Raw genomic sequence first — 24,546 nt, 5'->3', positions numbered from 1 at the left:
CCTCCTCATCTGTCTCGCCAGCAAATCCTGCTAACAGCCTAGTCTATTAGGAAACAGCTGATTCAATTGCTAAAACTGCTGTTCGAGAAGGGACTAACGGCACTGATTTCTAGTGCTATAACAGAAACTGCCCTTAACGCGCAAATGAAAGCCCTCACTACACTCTTTACCAGCAACTGCTCCCGCTTATGGTAGTAGATAAACAGGTGGTGGACATGTATCTGCAGCCTCTGCAGCTGGTAGATTGACTGTTTTATATGGACTGAGGCTGCAACTGAGGGTAGTGCCTGAGAATGCTACTCTATTCCTGGAATTAGCCATCCCCTTCTTTGACTATTCGACCTGCTCCTCGAAGCAAGGAAGGGAATTCAGATGGCATTGAATGCCCTTTCCGCAAGAAGGATAGGAGTTGGCTTACCGCATCTACCTTCTCATCGCGGGATAAGGGCTGGGGCGTTAACTTAAGTACTAAAGCAGCTGGACCGGCTGCCTTCGTTGATTCCCCACGAAGGAATCGGAATATCGCTACTTCCCCTTACTGTCCTAAGCAGGGGAGATGGATTAAAAACCTTGTGTGAAGGAAAGGCTGTAAATGTCGTTGACCATTAATCCGGTTGAAGGACAAATGGAATGGAGAGTAAAGGAAAATAAGGTCATTCTTCTGTCTAGCTTCTGGTCGGTGCCCCTGATCCCTACGCTACGAGCAGAGGATGAGAAAATCCGCTAGGCCCACCCTAGGCCTACTTTCTACCTCTTTCCAGCACCTTAGGCAGTAATGGAGAGTGTCCCGGAAAATCAATATATCGAGGTTAACCGAACCAAGAATTTCGAGCTTCCTTCCAACCAACTGAAAAACAGACACCTTTATACGACGATAGGAAGAGCACAATGCACGCTTTCTACGATGAATGAGCTCGAGAGTTATGGAAAACGAAAGTCTATCAATCACCTAACAAAGAAAGCAGTCATACACTTCCACTAACTTTCATGACCGGTTGGAACGAGATTTTCTGACTATGCAGATCCGGAACGAACTGTCCAACTCACAATTGAACATGATGCCCCAAATCAATCTTGGCCCAGGAGAACTAGTAGCGGAGCGAAGGAAAGACCTCACATTACGTACGCCAGAAGAAGCTTGTGAACGCGATATAAAGTGAATACCGCCCATGGCCAGGAATTCCTGAACAAGGAAGGGGCGGCCAGACATTACATACGCTAGGAAAACCTGAAATACGAGCCAGCTTCGAGCAATGAAATGAATAATTCAAATTACGCAGAAAAGTCTGACAGCCAAACCTTAAGGGTTGTATTCCCCATAAACTTCTAGTTATTCTCCAGTATGAAAGGTTCTAGTGACATTGCTGCTATTGCTGGAAGTCCAGTTTCATTTTGGCTGGGAGTTCTCTGTCAGCTAGTGGGAGTCCTGCTATTCTCATTGTAGGCGTAGTTGCTTCTTTCATCCAGCCCAGCACGCCATATAATCCCTTTTCCATGCCCGTGCTTTGACCTCTTTCTACGCCTAAGTTAATGTCGATCCAAAGGAAGCCATTTAGATCTGAGTTAAGGAAGGAAGTTAATTTAAGCAAGAGAGCGATAGGATAGATATAAAGCTTAGACCAATAGGCATCTTAGGAAAGCCGGTTTTTAGGAAAAAAAGTCTATTAGTATACTACCTCTTGGAGTTTCAGTTGCTATCCATTCTGTTTGAGTGCCATATAGCTTTTCCTATTCAGTTCTAGAACTAGTGGTTACAGCGAATGAGCAATCTTGTGTATATCCAAGGTAAAGGGCAAGAGACTCTGTCAATTCATCCAATGAGTAAGCAGGACAGTGAAGTTAGAAATCCTTTAAGTCCCTCTTGAATTTAAGTAAACTCCGTCCCTCAAAAGTAAACAAGTTTTCAAGGGTATAGGGGTAGCGTTTACTAGCCAGCAAGTAAGATAACAAAGCTCTTTTTTTTCAATAATAAAAAGTAGTAGTTTTCCACGGCGGTGGGGTCTCAATGGAGGAGAACTTTCCTGTTCATCCTACACTACAGCATAGGCAAGATCTCATCCTTCGGCGAATCTAGGGGCTCAGAAGAGTGTCACCAACGACGGTAAATCGGTGGGCCAAACCAAAGAAAGACTGTCTCTTTGACGACGTGGTCACGGGGATACGATCCGACAAGAGAGATGCTGAAGAATATGCCCTCCTCACCTCAAGGGGTCAAGCACTCGATCTGAACTAAATCATCCTGCGGCACTCACAGCATGAGCACATAGGGCAAGATGAAGAGAAGGATAAACGCTAAAGAGATCGTCAACTTCACCTTGGCATGCTTCCATCAGTGCCTCAAAACATTTGCTATTCTTATCTCTAGAAGGGTGCTTCTATTGTTGTAGTGTTTCTAGCGAAAGAGGACAGCGCTTTTTTCTCGAAACGAAATAGACTAATTGGACTTCAAATCCGCATTTCAAGATTCTATAATCTATTTTTCATTAATTTGTTGAGTAGTCATTTTTTTTTTCTATCGTCGTGTATCATCGAATTTCCTTATTCCCGAATCTAAGGACTGGGGAGTTCTAATCTCGGGAAATGTCCCAGTTCGACGAGAGGAATCCAACTCAGCCGGTCACACAGACTTCGTTCGAATTACGAATTTTTTTATGAAAAAAGAAATGAAATTCAGTAGAAGAAGAAGGCTTCTCGTCGCTCCGCTTATTGCTGCCACGCAAGATTGATGGAAAGCTCGGTGAGTGAGTTGTTCTTACTTGGCACAAGCGTTGTCTCAGCTAGGCATCCTTCTATGATGTGACAGATTGGTTAGGAGGTTAGTCGTAGAGCCAGCCCCTGAGTCCACTTCCCATTGTCATAGAAAACCAGATGACGTAACGTAATAGGAAAGTCTGCCGCCGAGTCAGAGTACTCAAGGAGTAGCAAGGAGAAGTAAGGAAGTAGGCGCCGAAGTAAAAGCTAGACCAGCATCTTCTCCTATTGAAATTCTTGGAGAGAAAGGAAAACTGTCAGCCTCTAGTTTATAGTTCAAGAGAAAGATCTTTCTTTTATTCCAATCCAGTAGAGTAGTAAGGTAAGGTGAGAAGCCGGGAAAATAGATCGGATCAACCGGAAAATCATCTTAAAAAGAATCGCATTTGACAGTTTCTGCCCGGTCTATAATCAATAGTAAAAAAAGAAAATGAAAACCTGTCAGAAGCGAAGCTTTGAGTTGAGACTAGACTACAGATTCTAGTATAGAAAGACCAGCGGCGACATCCGCTATAGAAGCTACCATCTGTTAGAACTCCCAATGGACATTTGAAGCAAGGTTCTTTTTAAGTCGGAGTGGACCTACTGGGCTTGAATCCGTACGTTGAAGTAGAAGACTCGGCAATACCAATAGGAGAATTGAAACCAAGAGAAAGAAGACAGCCCTTCCCCTCATTCTAAGCCCGGCCACCTTTTCTTGTTTCCGTAGTTCTCCCCGCGAGCTAGGCCATCTTCTCTCCCGTCGGTTCTTTCTTTACCGAGCCACCTTACCCGGTAGGGTAGTATTCAAACGGAGAACAGGAGAATAGAGCCACAAGATGAGCATTTTCGTTGATCTGGATGCCAGAGGTCTAAAAACACAATCAAGGGTAATTAAACAATGTGCTTATGAAGCGAGGAATGAGGTTAGCTGTGAGGTCTCTCAGTACCTAGATTCGTGGGTGGAGCCGTAGAAGAGATTCTATTTTTTTTCTTTGCGCGAGGAAGCGGAAAAGACAAAACCCTCTCTTGGAGAAAGCCAGTCCGGTTGGTAATTCCACTATAACTTGATAACTTTATGGAATAAATACCTCCCTATGAAACCCCTGTTGATGGATTCTGGCAAGCAAAAAGAAGACCTAAACCCGACTCTAAAAGCTTCAGTTGCCTCCCTCTCTCCGCCAATGGCTAGGTTAGCTATCTCTCTCTCTCGCTACGCCCCTGACCCTTATAAGAAATGACACATGCCATCCCGATTTGAAACATATAAGAGTCGTGGCATTCTCCGCATTACCTTGCCCTATCTTCACGCACTCAAGGATGAATCTGTGATAGTATACTTTATACCCTAAATCTGGAATCTAATCTTTCATGACGTGAATATGTGCTAGTATACTTTTTATCTGGAATCTATTCTTTCATGACGTGAATATGTGTGGTGTTAGTGGACTGACAGAGTGAGCTGTAAAGGTCGAAAAAAAAAGATCCATCTGCGAGTGGTTCGGCTTTTTCCTAAGCAAGGACGGAGCCGTCGAGTGAGGATTGGCTGAGCGTGCTTTCGCTGCTCGTGGTGGAGTACTCTTTTAATTATTCGCTCTATTATTGCCTCAGGATGTGATCGGGATTAAGCCGCGTGTCGATACCCGGGGGGGCCGGACTCAAGGGATTCATTCTTTTTCGCACTAATGGAGGACATGAATTCTGGGCAAATTATCTATGTTACAGTCTATTAAAAAAAGGACTTATAATAAGAAATTATTCTGCTAAAGAATAGGCTCGCCTATAAATAGAAGCTTCGGCGCACTCTCTATTTTGCGGGACAAGAAAGAAAGAGTCAAAGCCATGGGTATCGCTGCAAGACTTGCAATCATTCCTCAAGAAATTCTAAATATAGAAAACGAGAAGCTCGAACTAGAGCAAAGCCTGGATCTCATCCGGGAGCCTATGTTTCTCTCTTTCGTCGATCCAGTAGTTTGGAAACACAATCCAGTAGTTTGGATAGAAAATCATATACTTGATGTTCGGAACAAAATCCGCATTCTTGAAATGCGGAAGAGGGCGCTGCTGAGCGAACAGCAATCGCTCATCGTGAAGGCTGCCCTCCGCGGTGACCGTAGATAGAAAAAAGTAGTTACTCGTCTATCTCAACGTAAATGAACGAAGTCACTTAAGTCTTCCTACTACTACTGCTCCTTCTTACTTATTTTCGTTTTTTCAGGATCTAAAGAAGAAGAGGTTTTCTTAGCGGGCGTGAATCCGGTAGCTTCTACTTCTGTTCTGTTGTCTCACTTATGAGGAGCTGGTACTCTCCTGATCAAGAGTGTAGTGAGCATAAGTATTGTATTGTTCAGTATTTTCTTTTCAGGTGTGGTGTGTAGAGATATTGCCTTTATGAATAATACTTATGTATTGCCTCTTCTTCTTGTTGTAGAAGAATACTGATGTATTGCAAAGACCTGTTATTGTTTTATTTCTTTATGTCCCTTTATGACAAAGACTTTCAGATTGTCGATTAATAAGATCTACCTCTTTCTCGCAGCAGAGTATTCGAATGGAACCGCTTTTTCGGCTAGTATTTTTTATTATCACAACACTTCTTCTTAGACTGGACTACTTATCATTGCAAGGCCGCTAGGTTTGACTTCAGAAACTTTTTATTCGGCTAGGAACTTTCACTGCTGATGAGACTGCTTTTAGCGTAAATAAAGGCACGCTGTGAAAGAATCCACTCGTGTGAACTAGGTTTGCAGGCCTTTTGCATTCTCAAGAGACTTCTGCCTTGAACTGTTTTTTGCTATCAACTACTTATTGCTGTTATCCACTACTGTATTTGGGAGAACTCTTGCTTGAAAACTCCTTACTCTGTAGAAGGAAAGAATGGCACAGCTTATCGCTTGGCAGAACGGGATTGACCTTCTTTGGCAACTTAGCTATTCTTTGGCAACAGAGCTATTGCAATAGAGAAATCGAGGGAAATAGGCTTAACCTACAGAGAAAGAGTGTAAGGAAAGAATGCAGAAAAAGATAGAAAAAGTGAGTGAAACAAATGAAATCAGAGTAAGAAATCTCACAAATAGTAGGTTTTACCGGACTAGAACAAACGAATTAGCTTGTTTTAACTAAAAAGCACAGTTGAGCAGGAACGAAGTGTGAACATAGGCACAAAAACAACGTTTTGGTGATCCTGTGTAGTTGCTTGCTTTCCGCTTGAGCTACTTTCACTGTGAAGAAGAGGACTTCATCTCTTCACTTACCCAAGGAAACTTGGAAATAACGCGTCTGGCTTGGAAAGCTAGTTAGGGATATTCGGAAGGACCCGTTTCGAGTAGTGAACGCACCAAGAAAAGCCTTTTAAGCCATGCTTGGTAACGCACATGTCCTACTCTACCTGCATCGGGACTGGTGAGAGCCGGCGATGCACGGAATTTTTGAAACGCTCTACTTCACTAAGGAAGATACGTTTCACTTTTCCGATCGGAATTTGAACTCTGGCTGGTTCAGGTTACAGTCAGAGGAAATAAGAAGTATGGTAAGATGAATGAAAGGCAGAAATATAGGACATACGCTTTATCGCATCCATTTGCTTTCTATTCGACAAGAAGGACAAGGAAAAGATAATGGATATGGAACACAGGTCCTGGCACTATTGGAAAATGAAGCTCTCTCAGTTCAAACATATGAGATTACTTACCCCGGTTTCTAAGGGCGGAAGAGGAAAGTACCAAGGTGCACTAGGTGAGAAGAACTTTTTTCGCTTTTTTATCGGAATTTGACTCATTTTAGTATAGAAAAACACCATTCTATCCGACCTAGTAGGAAAAGTTACTATTTTGCATTCCTTAGGGAAAGTGGCATTTTCAAGGGTCATTTTTGAAAAACATTTGTCCCAACCATGTGCAAAAGTAAAGAAAATCGCTTCTCCCTCGTAAATGGCTCCAAAATCTGCTCCATTTTTGAAAACTTGATAGCCAGCATGGGGCAATTTGGTACTTTTTTCATTTTGCTTGTAAATCGGCTCTTTTTGGCATCCCAGTTCTGCACTTTTTTATCTCCGTAGGGCCAAAACCATACATTTTCTTCAATTTACTGGCTTTTTCCTTGCATAGTCTACTATTTTTCTTGGATATCTGTATCCGCTTTCTCGATCAATACCAGGCACAGAACAAAAAAAACGATTTCTATACGAAATTCTTGAGGCTCAACTCTCTTCCACATATCCATTTTTCGGATCTTGGCGGTGCCCAACCCTTGCATTTCTTCTTTACGCCGACCCACCTCTTGCTAGGAATGACTCTCCTCCCATGCCCATGGGAGTCTCTTTAGCTTTAATGAAATAGAAAACGAGGCTTTAGGCCGACATTACGCCAATTCTGAACCAGGAGAAGATCGAGCAGAATTCCTCGTACCTTGATCGTAGATCGTCTGGATTCATCATTTCTTTTGATCAAAAGATCATGAAACTTACAGTGCCATTCCGCTATTAGAATTTGAATAAGATTGCCCAGTCGTTGATGATCGCTAACCTGGAGCTTCTATATACCACCCTTTTTTCTTGTCTCTTTAGCGGGAGCTAGTGCCTGTTTCAAAATCCGATTAAGTGGTTCTAAGGAATGGATGGTACTTCCACTAGCTATAGTTATAGTAGTTCCACTCGATGTGGATCGCGCCCATGCTTGCTCAGCTCCAGGATCAGGCTCCTCAACCTATTTTCAATAAGTCATCTGGTCTATGTTGTTGGAGTTCCGCATGACGCCTTAATCCCACCTCTGTGTCTTATGATTTCTGAAGTTATTCAGAAGTAATTCGTCGAGATCGTGCACCTTTTCTTATTTATCCAAAAAAATACTAAAAAATATTCTAAAGTGCAGCCGGATAGATCCAATCTATTCTTGAAATAGACAACTCGCACACTAAGAAAATCGTCAGCTTCCTTCCCCACTCATCGCCCTCACTTTCAGACAAAAAATCCAATTCGATTCAAAGATCGGAATCATACCTCCAGCGGGCAAGGTCGGCTCAAGAAATGGAAGTTGTGAGATGGAAAGAAAACCACGAAAAAAGAACTGAATTAGGGATCAATCCATACGCGGCTTGCCTTCTCCCCTTCCCCATAGTAAGCCAGCCAAGAGTACCCTAACTTAAGAAGTTCTCTTAGCTAGCGCATGTCCATTAATGTGACCACCGCATGCTCCTGCATGAGTTTCATGAATGGTTTGTTTTCGAATCCATTCTTTTTTAGGTATACTATCTTGCCTCGAGAAAGGAGCTCGCAACAAAACGAGAGCTTTTTGATAGCCCGTTCACTCGACTACCACGCTTAGTTAGTCTGTCCGCAGGGATGGGAGTGGCGTAGTCTGTCTGCCCTTCTTCGTAAGTAGCTGGACTTGGATCTTCGTAAGCAACTGGAACTATCAAAAGTCAATGTCAATTGGCCTTAATTAAAAAGGCTATAGCCCTGTTTCTTTTGAAAAAACGAATTTCGAGTTTCGAAGAAGACAGGCCTCCAAGAAAGCCACTCCGCCTAAAGAGTCCTATTCCTATCCGGTCTACATTCACTATTCTTCATAGGCACTGCGCTGGGTCGGTAGGTTGTTGTTTTTACTTTTTTCTTCTTGCTTTAATCCAGTCGCTCGATAGGACTTCCCGTAACCCGAAAAGGTTGGTTCTTCCCCTACAACCCCTACCCCTCCAAGGCAGTACTCTTCATCGGCAAATCCGAATGTCTCGATCCGGGTTGAGACCCACCTACAGAAATTGATCCATCAACGGCTTTTTTCTATAGTGGCAGGAAGTCTCCAACTCTTCGATATGCGCTAGCTAGGTAATCCCTTTACTTAATCTGATATGGGATCTCTTGTTACCAGAAAGGAACTGAACTGGCTTGCCCGGAAAGAATGGATTGCTACCCTTGGAGAGCTAATGGTACTGGACTGATAGCGCACTGATTGAACCGACCCCGGACGTACCACTGGGGAACCTGTGGCTGGAGAGAATCTCTCGCGATGGAGAAATGTCAAATGGGAAGCTCTATGGAGGATCGTGTCGTTCGTCATCGAAATGGGACTGACTCGCTCGGGAACAGGCACAGGATTGAGGAACTTTCTGGCGTAACACACCCGTAATGGGGCAATCTGACTAGCTGGTCAAAACCCTTTCCGCAGTGAGCTTTCAAACTTTCTTTAGAACTTGCTTCACAGGCTTTGAGGCATTTTGACACCCTCCCGTAGGCTCACTTTGTTTCAGGGCTTTCCTTTCTCTCCTAAGATCCCATCCCAACCAACAAACGAGAGTCTGATGGGGATTCTGCTTGAACGTTAACTAGACCTGCGCCCGTATTAGCTTACCGGAAAACTAACTAAGGGGAAGCTCAAAGGAATTAAGTAAGCCAACTTCAGGCTATAAAGATATTTCTATTGAGGCTAAACTTATCTGCCTTTCCTGGTACTTCAAAGTCGAATACCACTGCTGCTACATACAGGAGAAGATAGATGCTAGAGGACGGATACAAGGACGGGGTCATCGCAAAGAAAAAGAGCTAGAGGTGAGTGAGCCTACGACCACCAATTGCTTATCCCCTATTACCAATTGCAGCAGACTTGGACTAAAGGAATTGCTTGAAGTGAAGACCAGTGAACAAAAGGCTTTACACAACAGAATTGTTGACCTCTTTCGTTTCGGGATAAGGCCTGGAAGAAGCAGGGATTGAACCAGGGCTTGTTGACAGAGCAAATATCAAAAGCCTATGTTATCTCATTTTCAGGGACCGAGCAAGGGATGAGCGCCCTCTGATCTAACGACCAAACAAGCAACGGCCCTTGTTACTAGAAATATGAAGCGTGCTAGCGCGCACTTCCTATTAACCAATTCACCAATTGGAAGATTGGTAAACAAAGATAATAGGAGCCGAAGTCAATCCCTTCTCCTCCCCGAGGGGACGTTATCGGTCGCTTCGTTCCCTTGTTTACTGAACTCTTTTCAGGAGATAGGTCTACCGTTGCAAACTCATCTGCTTGTAAATTCATTGTGTAAAATAACTCGTAAATTCATTGTGCCAGAATTGATCACTGATCAGGTGTGATCAGTCTCATCCGTCTAAGAGACTGATCCGGTGCGATGAGTCTATTCCGTGTAATATTTTGGAATTCCTCTTCCAACTCGTCCCGGAATGGGCGTTATGGCAAAGAACAAGAAGAAAAAGAAAGAAGAAATTTGTCCAATAGTAACAAATGGTGCCTCCACAGGTTGACATCCGATCCAACCTAGTAGTAAGCAATCCGCCAAAAGCAACCAAAATATTCCTTGGTGAATCGGTCGAAAACTTGAACTACGCACATACATTTCTTTAAAAAAAGGTAAAGCCAAGAGAGATATAAAAACTGGTGCTATTGCGGCTACACCTCCCGCTTTGTCAGGTATACTGCGAAGAATGGCATGGATCGGTAGGAAATACCATTCCGGCACAATATGAGGCGGGGTGGGCATCGGATTAGCAGGTATATAATTGTCGGGATGCCCCAAAACATTTGGAGCAAAAAAAATCCAAATGGAAAAAAAGATAGCAGAAGCTACCCGACCTACAAGATCCTTTACATAAAAATAAGGGTAAGAAGCAATTTTATCCATCTCAGAATGTACACCCAATGGATTATTTGATCCATATTGATGCAATGCAGCCAGATGAAGAAGACTGGCGCCTGCTAAAATAAGGGGGAGTAAATGATGGAGACTAAAAAAACGATTTAAGGTGGCATTGTCCACGGAGAAACCACCCCAAAGCCAAGTCACTATGGTATCTCCTACTACTGGTATGGCGCTAGCTAAGCTTGTAATTACTGTTGCTCCCCAAAAGCTCATCTGACCCCAAGGTGGTACGTATCCTATAAAAGCTGTCACAATCATTAATAGGAATATGACAACTCCGAGACACCAAACAAATTCCCTAGGACTGCTATAACTCGCATAATATAGACCACGAAAAATATGAAGGTGAACCACAATGAGAAACATACTTGCCCCATTAGCATGCATATAACGGAGCAACCAGCCCCCTTCAACATCTCTCATAATGTGTTCTACGCTGTTGAAAGCTAGATCCACATGAGGTGTGTGATGCATAGCTAAAAAAACGCCAGTCACTATCTGAATGACTAAACAAATACCAGCTAACGAACCGAACCCCCACCAATAACTAAGATTGCTCGGGGTTGGATAATCTATTAAATGCTGGTTAAGTGTGGAGTATATAGGTTGTTTAAGAAGAGAGAATCGTTGGTTCCTTATAGTCATTTCTCTTTTCTATCGTGACAACTCCTCTTCCCCCTTATTTACCCCCTTGCCTTGATGGAAATTGGCTTCGCAGCGCCCTGAATAAGAAAAAAGCTGCATGAGAAGATTCATCCCATTTTGGTTTGGCGAGAGGGAGGCAGCGAATCACCTGGGCTACGGAGGTTAGTTGATTCTCGAAATCAGGTCATTCGGAAAAAAAACTGCCGCTTTCTCTGCTGGTTTCTTAAGGCTTCAAACGAACGACTAGTCATTATTCAAAGTTGATGAAATAAAAGTATATTTTTGACCTTTCATGAAGAAGTTTTGCCTGCGTGCAAACTACCTAGCCCTTTTCAAAAGAACGCCGATTTCCATCTAAACAAAGAAAGAACTCAAAATAAATGAAAGCAAGATTGCTTGTTGTCCTATTACTCTTTTTGCCTGCCTTGTGGAGCTTTGGAAAGGAGAGAATTTGAATAAAGTAACTCTCCTCTTATTGGACGAGAGAGAGTCAATATGATATTGGCGTGGGTTCTACCAACGAAAAACTAGAACTCTTCCATGACAAAACAAAATGACAAAACAAAATGCTAGTTGCCTACAGTGTGGCAACTGCTAATTCAAATAATTCAAAAACTCCAAAAAGTATGAGGAATAGATGCCGTGGTTTAGAAGAGACTGATAGAAGGCATTTAATGCCAGAATCTGCTGCTCCATGGATTCCCCAGGAAAAATGGTTGTCTCAATGAAATGATTAACCTCCGGTAATTGGGCATTACCTGGAATTTCCTCCAAAAGTTTCCATAGTAAAGATTCGATTTTCTGTTTCAGTCTTTCCAAGTCCAATGCATGGTTTTCCATTTGCCCGGAAATTCGCCCAGCTTTAAAAGCTACAAAAATGGCAACCGAAACCATGATTCCGGCGCCTACACTTAATAAAATGAATTGGTTTTCCATAAATGAAAATAAAGAAAGTTTGATTTGGGTTCTGCTTCTTGCTCTAAGCAGAAAGACTTGTCGGAAATCGCCGGTTGGGTTGGTCCGACCAAGAAAGGCATGGGAGTGGAGAGGCGGAAGTGAAAGACTGGCTACCAATAAAGATCCCTCACTGCACATTTTCTTCAAAGGCACATGCACTAGGTTACTTACGGAATCTCAAAGAAAGAGTCGTCCAGGAGCACTTCGTTAGATTTGCATGTGTTAAGCATATAGCTGAAGTAGCCTAAGCGCTTCAACCTGCTCTTACAAGACGAATCTCTTTCTATACGCAATTTCTACAAGAATCTACTCCTTTCAGGTCTGAAATCTCAGTGGAGACGGTAAAGATTAGGTGCCTTTTTTCTTTACTCTTTCTTTGATAAGGAAGATCGAGAAGAGCCCGAAAAGAATCTAGCCAACAGATCTCGAGTTATGAGACCCTACTAGGCAGGCAGAATCAGGGAGAGAACTTCATTGCAAAAGCTTGATTCGAACCGACACTTGTTGGCTCGAAAGCCGGAACAACCCTTCCTCAATTGGCAGTTTCGAGGTCAGAGTTTCAGTTTCTTAGAAAGCCACTTCTCTAAGCATGCATGCCTACATAGGTGTCGCGGTAATCACAGAAGTTTGATTATTGTGTGGTAAGGGGTCAGTCAACCAATAAAGACAATTGTTAAGGGGTAAGGCTAAGCTCTCTTTCTCGTTAAGAAAGCGGTCCATCCTAAGAGATCGGCATCATACTAAGGACTGTGTCGAGCAAGGTCCGAAGGGATTTGAATTCCACACGCCTACGATGCATTCAGTTAGTGGAAATTATGGGCACGAACGGTTGTTGTACAATACGAGACGATGGTATGATATCACTCCTACTTCATTCTCTACTTCAGTCTGGTATAAAATCATAAGGAAAGTGTCATCCCAGCGAGGAAAGACAGAACTAGAGCAAGTAAGCTCATCGCACTATCAAGTCAGTCAGGAACTAGTCTGCCAAGCTTAAGAAGAAGTGAAAAAGTAAGCAAGTTGTCATCTAGTGAGGGCTAAAAGACACGGAGAACATACCCCCTCTATTTGCCAATAGCTTCCGCCTTCCTCTCTTTCATTTCATGTCGGTTCAGCCGAGCCAATAGATTCCATAGGCGGGTCAGTTATAGCTGTAGTAGCCTTTGATTAGGTCCTTTCGATAGACTTTCCGTAGCTCAGTACTGCTGATCGTTAACGCCCGCAACTGTACTTACAGCTGTACTTGTGAAAAGAGATAGAGCCGTCTCGCTATGACTCAAAGATGGTAAAAAAGCTAATAGATGGGCCACAAAAGGTAGAGGAGAGGGGGTAAGAAGAGTAGACTTACTACTGGATACAAGATAGGGTATACAGCTAAAAGGGTGAGATAGAGGAATGAAATGAGCCAGTTAAACGGTCCACGACCACAAGTATGGAGCTATAACCATAAGACTTGGGGAGTGCCTCAAGAAAATCCATTGAAATAGAAGAGCAATGGAAGCCTACACTGAAATCACCATTACAAAACACATTAAGTTTGGATTCCTTTAAAGACGTTGGGGAAAGGGATTAGCACTGGTAGACTGATCCAGGAGATGAGGGAAGGCCTTTTACCGTCTCACAATGACAAACTTCCTCAACCTACTCAATGAGCACGCTGAGGCCTACCTATGCACTTCTTTCCAATATCCTATATCAAAAAGAAAGTAGTTTGGCTTTACCACTTCATTGCTAGTCTGGTCATTTCAAGGTGGTGCAACTTTGAATGTCAAACCAGATGTGAAGAAAGTGGGAAGCGCAGAAAAAACCATAAGTCAAGTCCAGGACGAATATCTATCCAAAATCACAGACAAAGCATCTCCAACCAGATTCAAAAAGCAAAGGAGACAAAGGGTGTCTAACCAGTCTTTTCCGGGCAGATGCTCAGTCCAGAATCGATTATGCTTGCTTCGGGGATGTCGTTGTTTTTGACTGCACATATCAGCTTAACCGGACATGGTCGTTGTTCCTTTTCTCGGCTGGTTTCATCACCGCAGCGCTTTCATTTTGGTGGTATCGTTTCGCGCGAGAATGAGGGAAAAACCAAATGGCTTCTTGAAACACTCCTTCTATCATTCATAAAATATGCTTATCTCTCCTTGGTCGTAAAGCTTCGCTTTGCTTTCATTTACCGAAAATTCCATTGGAGAGCCGGGAGGCGCAGTCTCGTACAAGCAACTTCCATCGATCTGCTTTCGAAAAGTAGCGAAGCGGTGTCAGGTTGGAAGCCTGCGGGCCAGTCTGTTCTAGCGCCTCATTCTTTACATCCTTGCATTACTCTCTTCCTTTCCTCCTTGCCCTAACTTGAACTGGCTTAAACAAAAATGGCCGGACTTTCTAATGATGGCACTGGCTCGGCTTGAAACTCGCCTTCTGGTCCCGTAAGAGGGAATTCTGGAGTGATCACCGCATTTTGGCCTTATTTCTTCTTTAATTGAGACACGTGGAAAACAGGATGTACCATCGATCCCACAGGCTATTTCCATCTATAAGCCAAAGTTCCAATCTTATCTAGAATTTCAAATGGACATAGTACGGCTCAGTTTGTGCTGCCTTTTTCCTGACACTGTGATTTGTTTATGAGGTTGAAGTTTTAGATAGACCCTTTCACCCACCAGAAGAAATTCTCGCTCCGATTTCCCTTGATCTGTTTAACCTGGCTCGATCTCTGCTATTTATGGTTCACCGTTGGTAGAAAGCCTAGTACCATTCATTGTTCTCTCCCATCCTTCCAATCAGCTTCATACACTCAAATGAGGCTCTAGGCATAGTAGGTTGTAAAGCAGTTGCTTTATAGAGATAGAATGACTCTACCGTAAACGTGAACGAGAGTAAAGAAAGAAGGTTATTTAGCCGGGAGTGGGATCAAGCTTTTGAAAGTGCCTTACGCAGGCCTGTTTAAAAACATATCCTATTTTTTTACTTGTTTCTTAGGTAAGCAAGCCTGGTGCAAGAAAAAAGACCAAGAAAATGGGGACGTGTGATAATTTAGATAGATGTTTTCTGCTGACATTGTTTGAAAGCTAGCCTGACACCTCTCTATCTATCTGAGTATGCCTCGGGAACAGAGCCCAAAATAAGCTCTTTGGGACCCTTCCCGCTTCGCTTTTCTTATCTTTTCTGTAAGACGAAGTCTATCTATCACGTTGACAAGTTCTTTTTCACGACATGAACAATCTATGATATTTGGTTCTTTTTGAACATCGACCCGGCGTAGAAGTAGAAAACGGAAGTGCGCTCCTGCGCACGTAGGCTTGAAAGCAGTAGTTTTCTGGACAGCGAATGGAAGAAATGGAGATGCGCCACTATCCAGCCTATCTTGATGAACCAGAAGTGATAAGGGCCCGGCAAGAATCTTCTCTGTAAGAGACCTTAAGAATGCCGCATTGAAATCGAAGTAAGTAAGACTCACGTTCTTTCTTGAGCTACGGCACATTCAACCTTTTCGATCTACGTGGGAAAGGACAAGAGAGTAGGTAGGTCTTCAGTGAAAACAAAGATGATCTACTATAAGGAAAGGAAAGGAAAGGAAAGGAAAAGGAAGGCCCAAAAGCCATCCCAAAGCCCAAGACAACTCGTTAATCGAAGATTTCACTATGGAGATCGGAGGAGATTCCTCACCCGGCTTGCCTAAGTGGACCAGTCAAAGTATGAACAAAGCAAATGATGGTATAGCAAAGTCTCTTTGTTGCTTTCATCAAGTAGATAAAGTAGTAAGCTGATACTGAAGCCTCTTCCTCCAGCTTTTGAAGAGGTAAGTCCTAAACCAGGTTGAAGCACTACTTCTTTCTATCAAAGAAAAAGACTGACATTGCCCGCAGGTCAAATGGCACAAAAGGTGGTGCAAACGCCAGCAGGGACTCCTCTTTGTGGCCTTCAGACTCGGGTGAAGCCGGTTGGCTCACCAAACAAGAGGCCCACCGTTAAATCATTGGTAACCATGCCTAACGGTCGGTCATCTAAGCTATCGGCCAAGGCAAGTGAGAGCTGTTCAAGAGTTGGGGGCATATCTTTAGCTCGAGCTGCATCCGCTCCCGAAATGTGAGTGAAGCTTTAAACAAAGAAGAAGAGCTACGAGTGGAACAGCTTCTTCTATTCCTTGTTGGCCTCCAGCTCCTTCTGTCCCTCTATCCTCTTCTCTGCCCTTTTTTTTACTATTATGCGTGGCATGCCCCCTGTTCGTATCTTAACAGGGCAACCTTCTCTTGCAAACAATCCCTTCGTCGCTAACACCGGTAATGCCCCATCCCTTTAATACAATACTACCTTCGAGGAATTTTTCTCGCGTCCCTGTAGTGATAAGAGCGCATTCTCTAACAGCTTTGAAGCCGAGGCAGCCATCCTCTTGCCAATCCTAAACAAAAGAAAGAAAAGACCAAAAAGAAGGTTTTTTTAATACCTCTGACGAACCGAACCAAGCAGTCTGATCATCCTTGCCCGTCCCCCTCTTCTGTCAACCGTTGAAAGAGCATAGCCCAGGAATGAACCATATCGATCCAAGGTTGCAAGGAAAGAAGAAAGGTAAATCAGACCATAGGAATCTTCTGATGAAGTCCATCAGAGAGGACGGTTAGGTTCTTTGTTGCCTCATCTGCTTAGCTTATAGAATCACACTGTTATAGCTCTACACCGAACAAGTATTTTATCCCATTAATTGGTTTTTCTGGGAAACGAAATAGACACACATGTCAAATTGCAATATTTCTTAGCGACGTGATCTGTAATACTCAATCTAACCTATCAATAGTCCTGTTTGATTAACTAATGTCGTGACTGGGAGGGTTTGTACTATGTATTAAAAGATGATTTTGGTGCGCTACTGAAATGCCCAATTTTGAACAACAAGGATATTCCGGCCCAATAATTTACAGTGTTGCCACAAGTGTTTTTTCAATTTTAAGGCCAACTAGTACTTAGTACATACCATATAAATTATCTCATGTGATGGATTAGATTGAGTGGTGCTATAAGTAATACTGTTGTAAATTAGGCATTTGGAAAAGGCACTGATCTGTAGCAGTCAGTACTGGTGTGTGTTTCTTCTTTGCTTTATCTTTGAATTCAAAGAAATGCTTGGCGATGGCGATAACTGTTTGTTTATTTGCAGATCAAAATCTATTTCTTTAGGAGATAAGCCTTGTGCTGGTTTTGCTTTCTATTTTACTTGTCTCTCAAAACAGCTTTGACTCTAGAATGCTGGGTCCATAATAAGTTGCAAATTTACAATTTCTAATGCGTTATCAGACTCAACCAAGCGAAATGCGAAAAGCCTTAACTAGTAATCGTAAATATGGTATGGCCCGCCTGTAAGCTTACTTACTTTTGACTCATACTCATCAACTCCAATATCCGTGCTTTATCTCGCTGCTTCTGATTGATCTTATTCCTTGACTTCCTTACTAAAGAAACCTACGGATTGGTACGATCTTGAATCAGGGAGTTGACTTATTACTACTAGAGTGAGTTTTTAACTTACCTTTCTATCTCTGATACTGAAACCTAGTCCTCGGCCTATTTCTTCTACTAGACTTATCTTTAGCAGCGCGCCTTACTTTACTTTTACTATTACTTACTTTACTTTTACTATTACTATAGTTATAGTTATAGTGGATGTTATCAAGGAGAGAGACATTGCTTAAAAGCACAATCTTTGACATGTTCTCAGTTTAACATGACGCATGTTATTTAGAAGGTTCCCATCGTCAATCAAAAAGCTCCAATTACCTTTCCGAATGATCGGAAAAAAGCATGTGTTAGCTATATATTCAAATCTTACTACTCACCTTAGAGACCGAAGAAGTGTTATGAATGTTGACTCCTCTTTTCTAGCTTGATAGCAAAGAATCCCTTTGAAGAGTACAAATCAGCCAGCGCTTCGCTTTTCTTTCCTCGATCATGTTTTCTAAAGCACCCACTGATAGCGATGTTGTAGTGGAGATGGTAAGTTTGGATGTGCGAATGAAACAGCTGCCTCATTTTCGAAAGGGGATTTCCTTATTTACTTAATTTAATTTCATTTAATTTAATAGAAGAGCTGCTTCTTGAAGTGAATGATCGGAATTCAGAGAGGATAGAGAAAGATAGTAAATTTTTGGTAATTTATGGTACACAGAGGACATTAGAGAGAGTAAGAGGCATGGCTGTGGTGGTAAGAATAGATGTACCAATGTGCGTAATAACTAACTGAGCATCATTCCCAACCTTGAAAAGATCCGTACCTGTATAAGGAACATTTTCAGAGAGGTTGTTAACATCTGCCACAATGTGAGTAGAAGCCCCAGTATCAAGGAACCAATCAGCCTCAACCTTCAGATCTTTACCTCCCAATTGCCCTTCGGAAGGGTAAAAGTGCTTCCACCTCACATCCCTTTTTTTTGGTTTGAAACTTCTCTTGACAATCTTGCTCCCACATTTCAAGCCTTCACTCTTTCCCAACCATCCGACTCAATACCCAAGGACTATCAGATGGCATGGTTAAAGCCCCAATAAGATCAACAGTAAGTAAGGTAGATCAAAAGGAGAGTTTATTTAAACTTTTCAACATACCAGTAAATGGTGGAGTCTTTGTACAAGTAAGTATTTGAGAGAGGCAGGGTCTGTTTTAATTACAAAAGGCATCCCTACCAAATAAAGTATCCACTTCTGTACTGCTGTCAACAAGGCTATAAATTACTTTTCATAAGTAGAGAGGAGAGGTACTTATTCTTAGTATTAAATATGAAGGCTATGGGTCTCCTTCCTTGCATAAGTACAGCACCCATTCCAACCTCACAGGCATCAGTTTCTAGAAGGGTTTAGATAAATAAGGCATTGCCAGTACAGGAGCATTACACATTGCTGTTTTTGAGAGTTACAAAAGCTTTATCAGCTTCCCTTAAACCCATTTTAAGTAGTGAAGTTAGAGGCTTGCTGATCAACCCATAATTTTACTGATTAATTTCCTATAATACCTAGTCAAACCTAGGAAACCCCTTAGCTCACTGATTGTTCTAGGTGTCTTCCAGTTCTTCATCAAAGCTATTTTATTTGGCTACTCCTTGCTCAGAGATTACATGTCCAAGGTACTCAATTAGTTTGAACCTAAATTCACATTGGCTCTTTTTGGCATACAGCTTTTGTTTTTCTGTGAAAGTCCTCCTTCCTCTGGACAAAGATTACATTAGAGGTGCCTCGACCGCAATTAGATTTTTGATATCTAGCGGTGACAAGGTGCTTAGGATAATAATGTCTCTGGGGAAAGTGTGAACAAAAAATAAGATTTCCCAAGGCTCGAGCACTTCGAGAAGTGCGTCGATATTATCAACCAAACCAGGGAAATCCCTATAATCAGATTTGAAAATAAAGGTTTTAAATGAATCTTTGGAATTGGAAGACGATCCCTCCGCTTTGGAGGAGAAGCACCTTCTGTTCTGAATAGTCGTCCTCCTCATTATAGTCCTCCTAGAATCCAAGGCATTTCGTCGGAATACATCCTGTCTTTTCACCTTTGTAGTCCTATGCATAGTCAGTACTATAGCCCCAATCATAGCTACTAATAAAATCAGACTAGAAACCAAAAACCAGACGGAATAGTAGGTATAAAGTAAATTGCCCAATGTTTCCAAATTAGTCCAACTTCGTACCTTTCCGGCATAAACCGTATATCTCAGAGAGGTCGTATTTCTGTGGGTTGGTAGTAATGGAATGGTTTCATTATCTAAAATGAAGAACATTTCCCACCAAAAGATCAGTCCAATAATACCACTCACTGGTAAATAGCGCAATACTTCTTCGTGAATCTCCGCTATTTGAATATTGAACATCATAACCACGAATAGGAATGAAACGGCAATAGCTCCTATATGAACTACTGGGAAGATCATAGCGGAGAAGTCGAGACCTAACAAAATAAGTAAACCAGAAGTGTCGCAAAAGACTAGGATGGGAAACAAAACGGAATGTACCGGATTTTTAGCACGTACAACCATCAAACCAGAGACCAAAGCAGGGCTCGACAAAACAGAAAGTATCATGGTACGTCGTCCTTCCTTGAAATGGAACTTGAATGCTGGAGCAAGAAGACGCATTCAAGTCGATCTATTACGACCAGCGCGGTTGTTCGTATTTCATTTTCTTCTTCCAAGTCCAAGCCGACGCTCTTCTTATAAAAGAAAGCACTCACTGAATTACTTACTGAATCTCGTCTTTCTCTCGACGCCGAGAATTTTGGACGTGTCCGGGTCGATCAGAGGTTCGGCTTGCTTCTCCCCCACCCTCGCCTATGAAATGGATAACCCTTGCAGCCATAGCAGCAGGATTTTCAGGGCTTCTGTCATTATCTCATTGGATTGCCCCTTCTCCATTAATATGCAATAGGCGTAGGCGAGAATGTCGATATCGGTCAAATCCGGACTGATCGTCCTTGAAATTACAGTCCTCGCAAGCTCCACCCAGGAGTGCCCCCCCCCCTGGAAGTGATTCAATGGCTTGTTGATCAAAAAATCGAAATTCGAGGACATGCGCAATTTCCTCGAGATATCGATTGGCATTCGAGGAGTCGACATTCTCATTTGGAAGAAAAATGCCGAGCTCTTCGCCATATTCCCAGACGCGACGGGGAATGGGTTCCTGGGCGAGTGAAGGAACACTCCATCTGTGGAGTGCGAAAACGAATAGGATCCCAATACCGACAGCAGCTCCAACTGAAGCAATTGAAGCTAGGTCGGTATTCTTATGAAAAAAATAAGAAATGACTTCCTTCATTTTTCTAGGTGTCACCTTAGTTCCGCTTCTTGCTCTAAGCAGAAAGACTTATCTGAAATCGCAGGTGGTTTTTTACCAAGAAAGACATAGGAATAAATAGGCTTTATCATTTAGCGCAATGCAGAAGGCACTACCATCTTTGATGAGCACTGTGGTTCGGGTCACAGCTATGACGTTACTATACGTCATTTTGCTGGTCAGGTGCGAGGTAGAGCATGCCTTTGAATTAGTAGTCGCGTCGGTGCGGATACCAGACCTTCGATCAAGGACCGGGGCGAGCGGAATTGGAAGGAGAAGCAGCTCAGCGCACTAGAGTAGACTTCCAAGAAAGTAAGCAAGCGCACTAGATTAGACAGTAGCAAATAGCGAACCGAACCTTCTACTCCGTCAGTCTTCCCGCCCTTATACAGCTAGTGTAGAACGATCGACATTTGGTTACCCGCCTTGCCTTGAAAAGGCACCACTGAAAGACCGCCCAACATCGGGTCCGGGTAGTCCTGGTTAAAGAGTACAGCTGGAAAGGATTAACCATTAGGCCACTCTACAGGTTAGGAGAGAAATGCACCAGAATAGGACGCGCAACAACGGAACAACAAGAGCAAGACCGCTCCAAACTAAATCACAGTAGAAGTTATGGCAACTCAGGCTGGACCAAAACAGCAAGCGGAAGGTCTCCGAAAGTCCTACATTAGCACCAAGCCATCCCCCAAGGGAGGGTATAACGGAGTGTGGGAAAATCCAGTTGCTAACGCTCCCGGCTGTGGGTTCTTCACAATTAGCAGGGCTTCTATTCTAGTACAGAGATCACCACTTGTTATGCCAGGGTATCCTTTTTCGAGTTGGTTACGGAGATCTTCTTGTTGAGCAACGTTTTCCCGGCAATCTCTGCTTATTAGGGTGGCCTCTAACAGGTCGGGAGAGTACTCAAAATCTTGCTCATACGCCTCGCAAGATTGAACATCTGCGAAAGTCGTCTCGAAGCTCTGACTCTCGAGAGAAAGTCTTGCCTTTGGCGGGAGGACTCCTTCTTTTTGCAACTAAAACCTATCCGCTTCCTTGAGAAATTCAATACCTACTTCGGTACGATACATACGGCCCTCGGCAAAGCAGAGAAGGGATAGCGATGCGATTCCTACTAGTACTAACGATTCAAACCTAGCCCCTTAGACTGTTCCTATCACCTGCCCGGGATAGCCGGTACGGTTGTAGTATTCCGATCCCTAGCTGTTCATATGCAGTAGTTCCTCGGCAAAGGTCAATTCCATTGATTTCTTTGCTTTCATCAACCCGGAAGGAGGTAAAGGGGAACCCCTTGACCGAGTGAAGGCGAGCCCGGATGCAGAGATGGATGATGTACTAGAGAAGCTAACTAGAAGAGGGAGGGATTGTGAAGTAGTAGACCAGTGGTATTTTAGTTCAATGCGGCGGATTCCGCCTCCAATCTCTGTTTTGAGGGTGGTGCCCTATCTAATCATTTATTTCAATATCCCAGCTAAGATAGATCGATTGGAGATATCCTACTTCCTTACACAACAACAATAGCAATCTTTCTCTTCAAATAATCGAGACAGATTCAATTGTCAATAGTTAGAGGGACGGAAGCTAGCACTGTAGTCTATAGAAGGGGTGACCCCCTACGAGTTATTAAGCGCCTACCAACTTAATTGTGATTGAAATGACGATGGCAACAGGTTTCGCTTCTGCAGCGGGCATATTATCAGCATCAGCCATAAAATCTAGAGATCGCAATGCGTTACCCACTTTTGGATCCGTAAAACGGAGAACATCAGTCGGGCACTCCACAGAGGGACTTTCCTGAATTAGTGATACGAAAAAGTAAACGAATAAATGCGGGAAAAGTTGGGGAAATCAACAGAAAAAGTTCCGTAATCGTCCTATTTTTTCGTTGCATTTCCTTGTTTTTAACGGAAGCGATAAATGCGTACTTAATATAGTGATGATTCCATGAATCTCTGAAAAGGTAGGGGTCAAGGACCTTATGGGACTGCAATCGTGCCTGCCAATTGGGGAAGGACGCGGGCCTGGCAACCGCTCGGCTCTAGTAAGGGAAACTGGTATGTCTCACATCATTGCTCGAAGACAGGAAAACTGCAAGTTAGCTCAGTTGGTTGGGCATATGTGAGTGACGCGAACTAGCATTTAGAATTGAGAAAGCCGCTGGGTTTATTATTCAACCATGGATCGCAGCGCAGGAATCAAATCAACGAGAAATCCTGGAAAGAGAGTAGCGATGGAAAAGCGTGAAACAATGTCAAGTCTCGACTCGACATGTTAGAAGGAGCTAAATCAATAGGTGCCGGAGCTGAACTCGTATTCAGAGATGGAGGAAATCAAGTCTCATGTTGCTCCTCTGAAAATGCGTATAGAAATGGTGTGGTGGAGAATGCGCGTTAGCGCAACGGCTTTCGCGCTAGTTGCTCAAAAAATCGTATAAAAATCAAGCAAGAAAATGGTTCTTGCAGGGCAGTGGGCGTGGGACTGTAAATCCTCTTTCGTTCGCTGGGCCTGGGCCCTTTGGACTGTAAATCCAAACGGAGTAAGTGGTTCGATTCCACTCATGAACGAGAGCGAGACTGAACGAAAGAAAATGCAAGTGAAACGAGACGAGAATCAAATTGTAGGCTTATTTCCTAAAAGCGGTGGTTCTCGCCTCCCTGTGCCGCGGGGTGGGCGACTGCGGTTCGAGTCTTTTTCGATCGGGTAGATCCATACCATATGTTCCGGGGGGGAGACGAGGTGTAGCGCAGTCTGGTCAGCGCATCTGTTTTGGGTACAGAGGGCCATAGGTTCGAATCCTGTCACCTTGATGTGGTATTAAAGGGGGCCGAAGTGCAAAGCCCCGTAGCCTATCCGTGGTCGGGAAGGCAGGCGAAAAGCACGCACAAAAAAAAAAGAAAGCTAAAATCTTTTTTTTTCTTTTCTTCTTTTGAAACCCATTATCAGGCTTTTGCTTTTTATATTCTATATCTATATAATATTATAAAGCTATTTCACTGGTTTGATTTACATACCTCAGTCATGTTATTTGTCTAGCCTTCAATCAGAATAGCCTCTCCACCGGTTCCGAAGATTCTTTCGGCATCAATGTGCTTTTGGAATCTTCCTATGAAACAAATAACATTCTGGAACTGTTTAGGACAGAACAGGCCTCAGTAGAAAGCGAGCTTTTTCGCGTATAGCCAACCTCGAAGCCCAATTAGCGCACGGGCTGCCCCCCTCAACTCAACCCTGGCGAGTACGCTAACTTGGTCAGGGAGCATTTAGACGGTGCAGTTAGTATTGACCACTACCGCCAAGTCCATAATTCCTAAATTGATGAAGTACACATAATGGAGCTCAAAAGCCGATTACAAAATCTACTTTTTGAGCATCTTGAAACCGCACATAATAAATATTATGAATGAATCACCTTACAATAACATACGAGAGACTGCTTTCGATTTTTTTGAACAACAAGTCGAACCTAATGAACAATTCCATTCAAAGGAATGTTCTAGAGGGGGCCCCTTTTCCACTATATTCGCGATATTGAACAAAATGGAAGAAATTCTTCACGATTTCTAGAGTTCCGGGATTACTTCACTGATATCGATTTTTGCCTAAGCACGGCCTCTAGGTTAGTTCAAAGTGTAGTACAACGAACTATCGATACACCGAAAACGAGTAAAGATGGGTACATAAAATGAAGACATCGTGGATTACCCAAATTGGGACGACGATAGGACATTTCACTTTCTTTCGCAATATTTCTGATCATGACTCAACCACTAG

The 24,546-nt window shown here is 43.0% G+C and overlaps 2 protein-coding genes and 1 non-coding gene across 3 annotated transcripts in view; 1 reads left to right on the top strand and 2 right to left on the bottom strand.

The window, feature by feature from the left end:
* LOC140221544 (cytochrome b) overlaps positions 1 to 11,016 on the bottom strand; it is a 14,252-nt gene extending 3,236 nt beyond the window's left edge. Inside the window, exon 1 of the mRNA XM_072291316.1 lies at positions 1 to 11,016. This exon is cut by the window's left edge and continues 3,236 nt beyond it. Within this exon, the coding sequence (XP_072147417.1) occupies positions 9,850 to 11,016 (1,167 nt within the window). The 3' untranslated portion in view covers positions 1 to 9,849.
* A 6,040-nt stretch (positions 11,017 to 17,056) lies between these two features.
* Positions 17,057 to 20,938, bottom strand: LOC140221545 (NADH-ubiquinone oxidoreductase chain 6). Its single transcript, XM_072291317.1, has one exon. The coding sequence runs from the start codon at positions 20,076 to 20,078 to the stop codon at positions 19,167 to 19,169; it is 912 nt and encodes a 303-aa protein (XP_072147418.1). The 5' UTR covers positions 20,079 to 20,938; the 3' UTR covers positions 17,057 to 19,166.
* A 2,569-nt stretch (positions 20,939 to 23,507) lies between these two features.
* Positions 23,508 to 23,582, top strand: TRNAP-UGG (transfer RNA proline (anticodon UGG)). Its single transcript has one exon. It is a non-coding gene; the product is annotated as a tRNA-Pro (tRNA).
* Positions 23,583 to 24,546: the final 964 nt, after the last annotated feature.

Source organism: Setaria viridis, unplaced genomic scaffold (assembly GCF_005286985.2).
Source record: "Setaria viridis unplaced genomic scaffold, Setaria_viridis_v4.0 scaffold_196, whole genome shotgun sequence".
Lineage (NCBI taxonomy): Eukaryota > Viridiplantae > Streptophyta > Magnoliopsida > Poales > Poaceae > Setaria > Setaria viridis.
This window is presented reverse-complemented; position numbering and strand designations above follow the sequence as displayed.

Coding starts and splice junctions, on each gene's coding strand:
- LOC140221545 (XM_072291317.1), bottom strand. CDS start 20,078: ATGCGTCTTCTTGCTCCAGCATTCAAGTTCCATTTCAAGGAAGGACGA.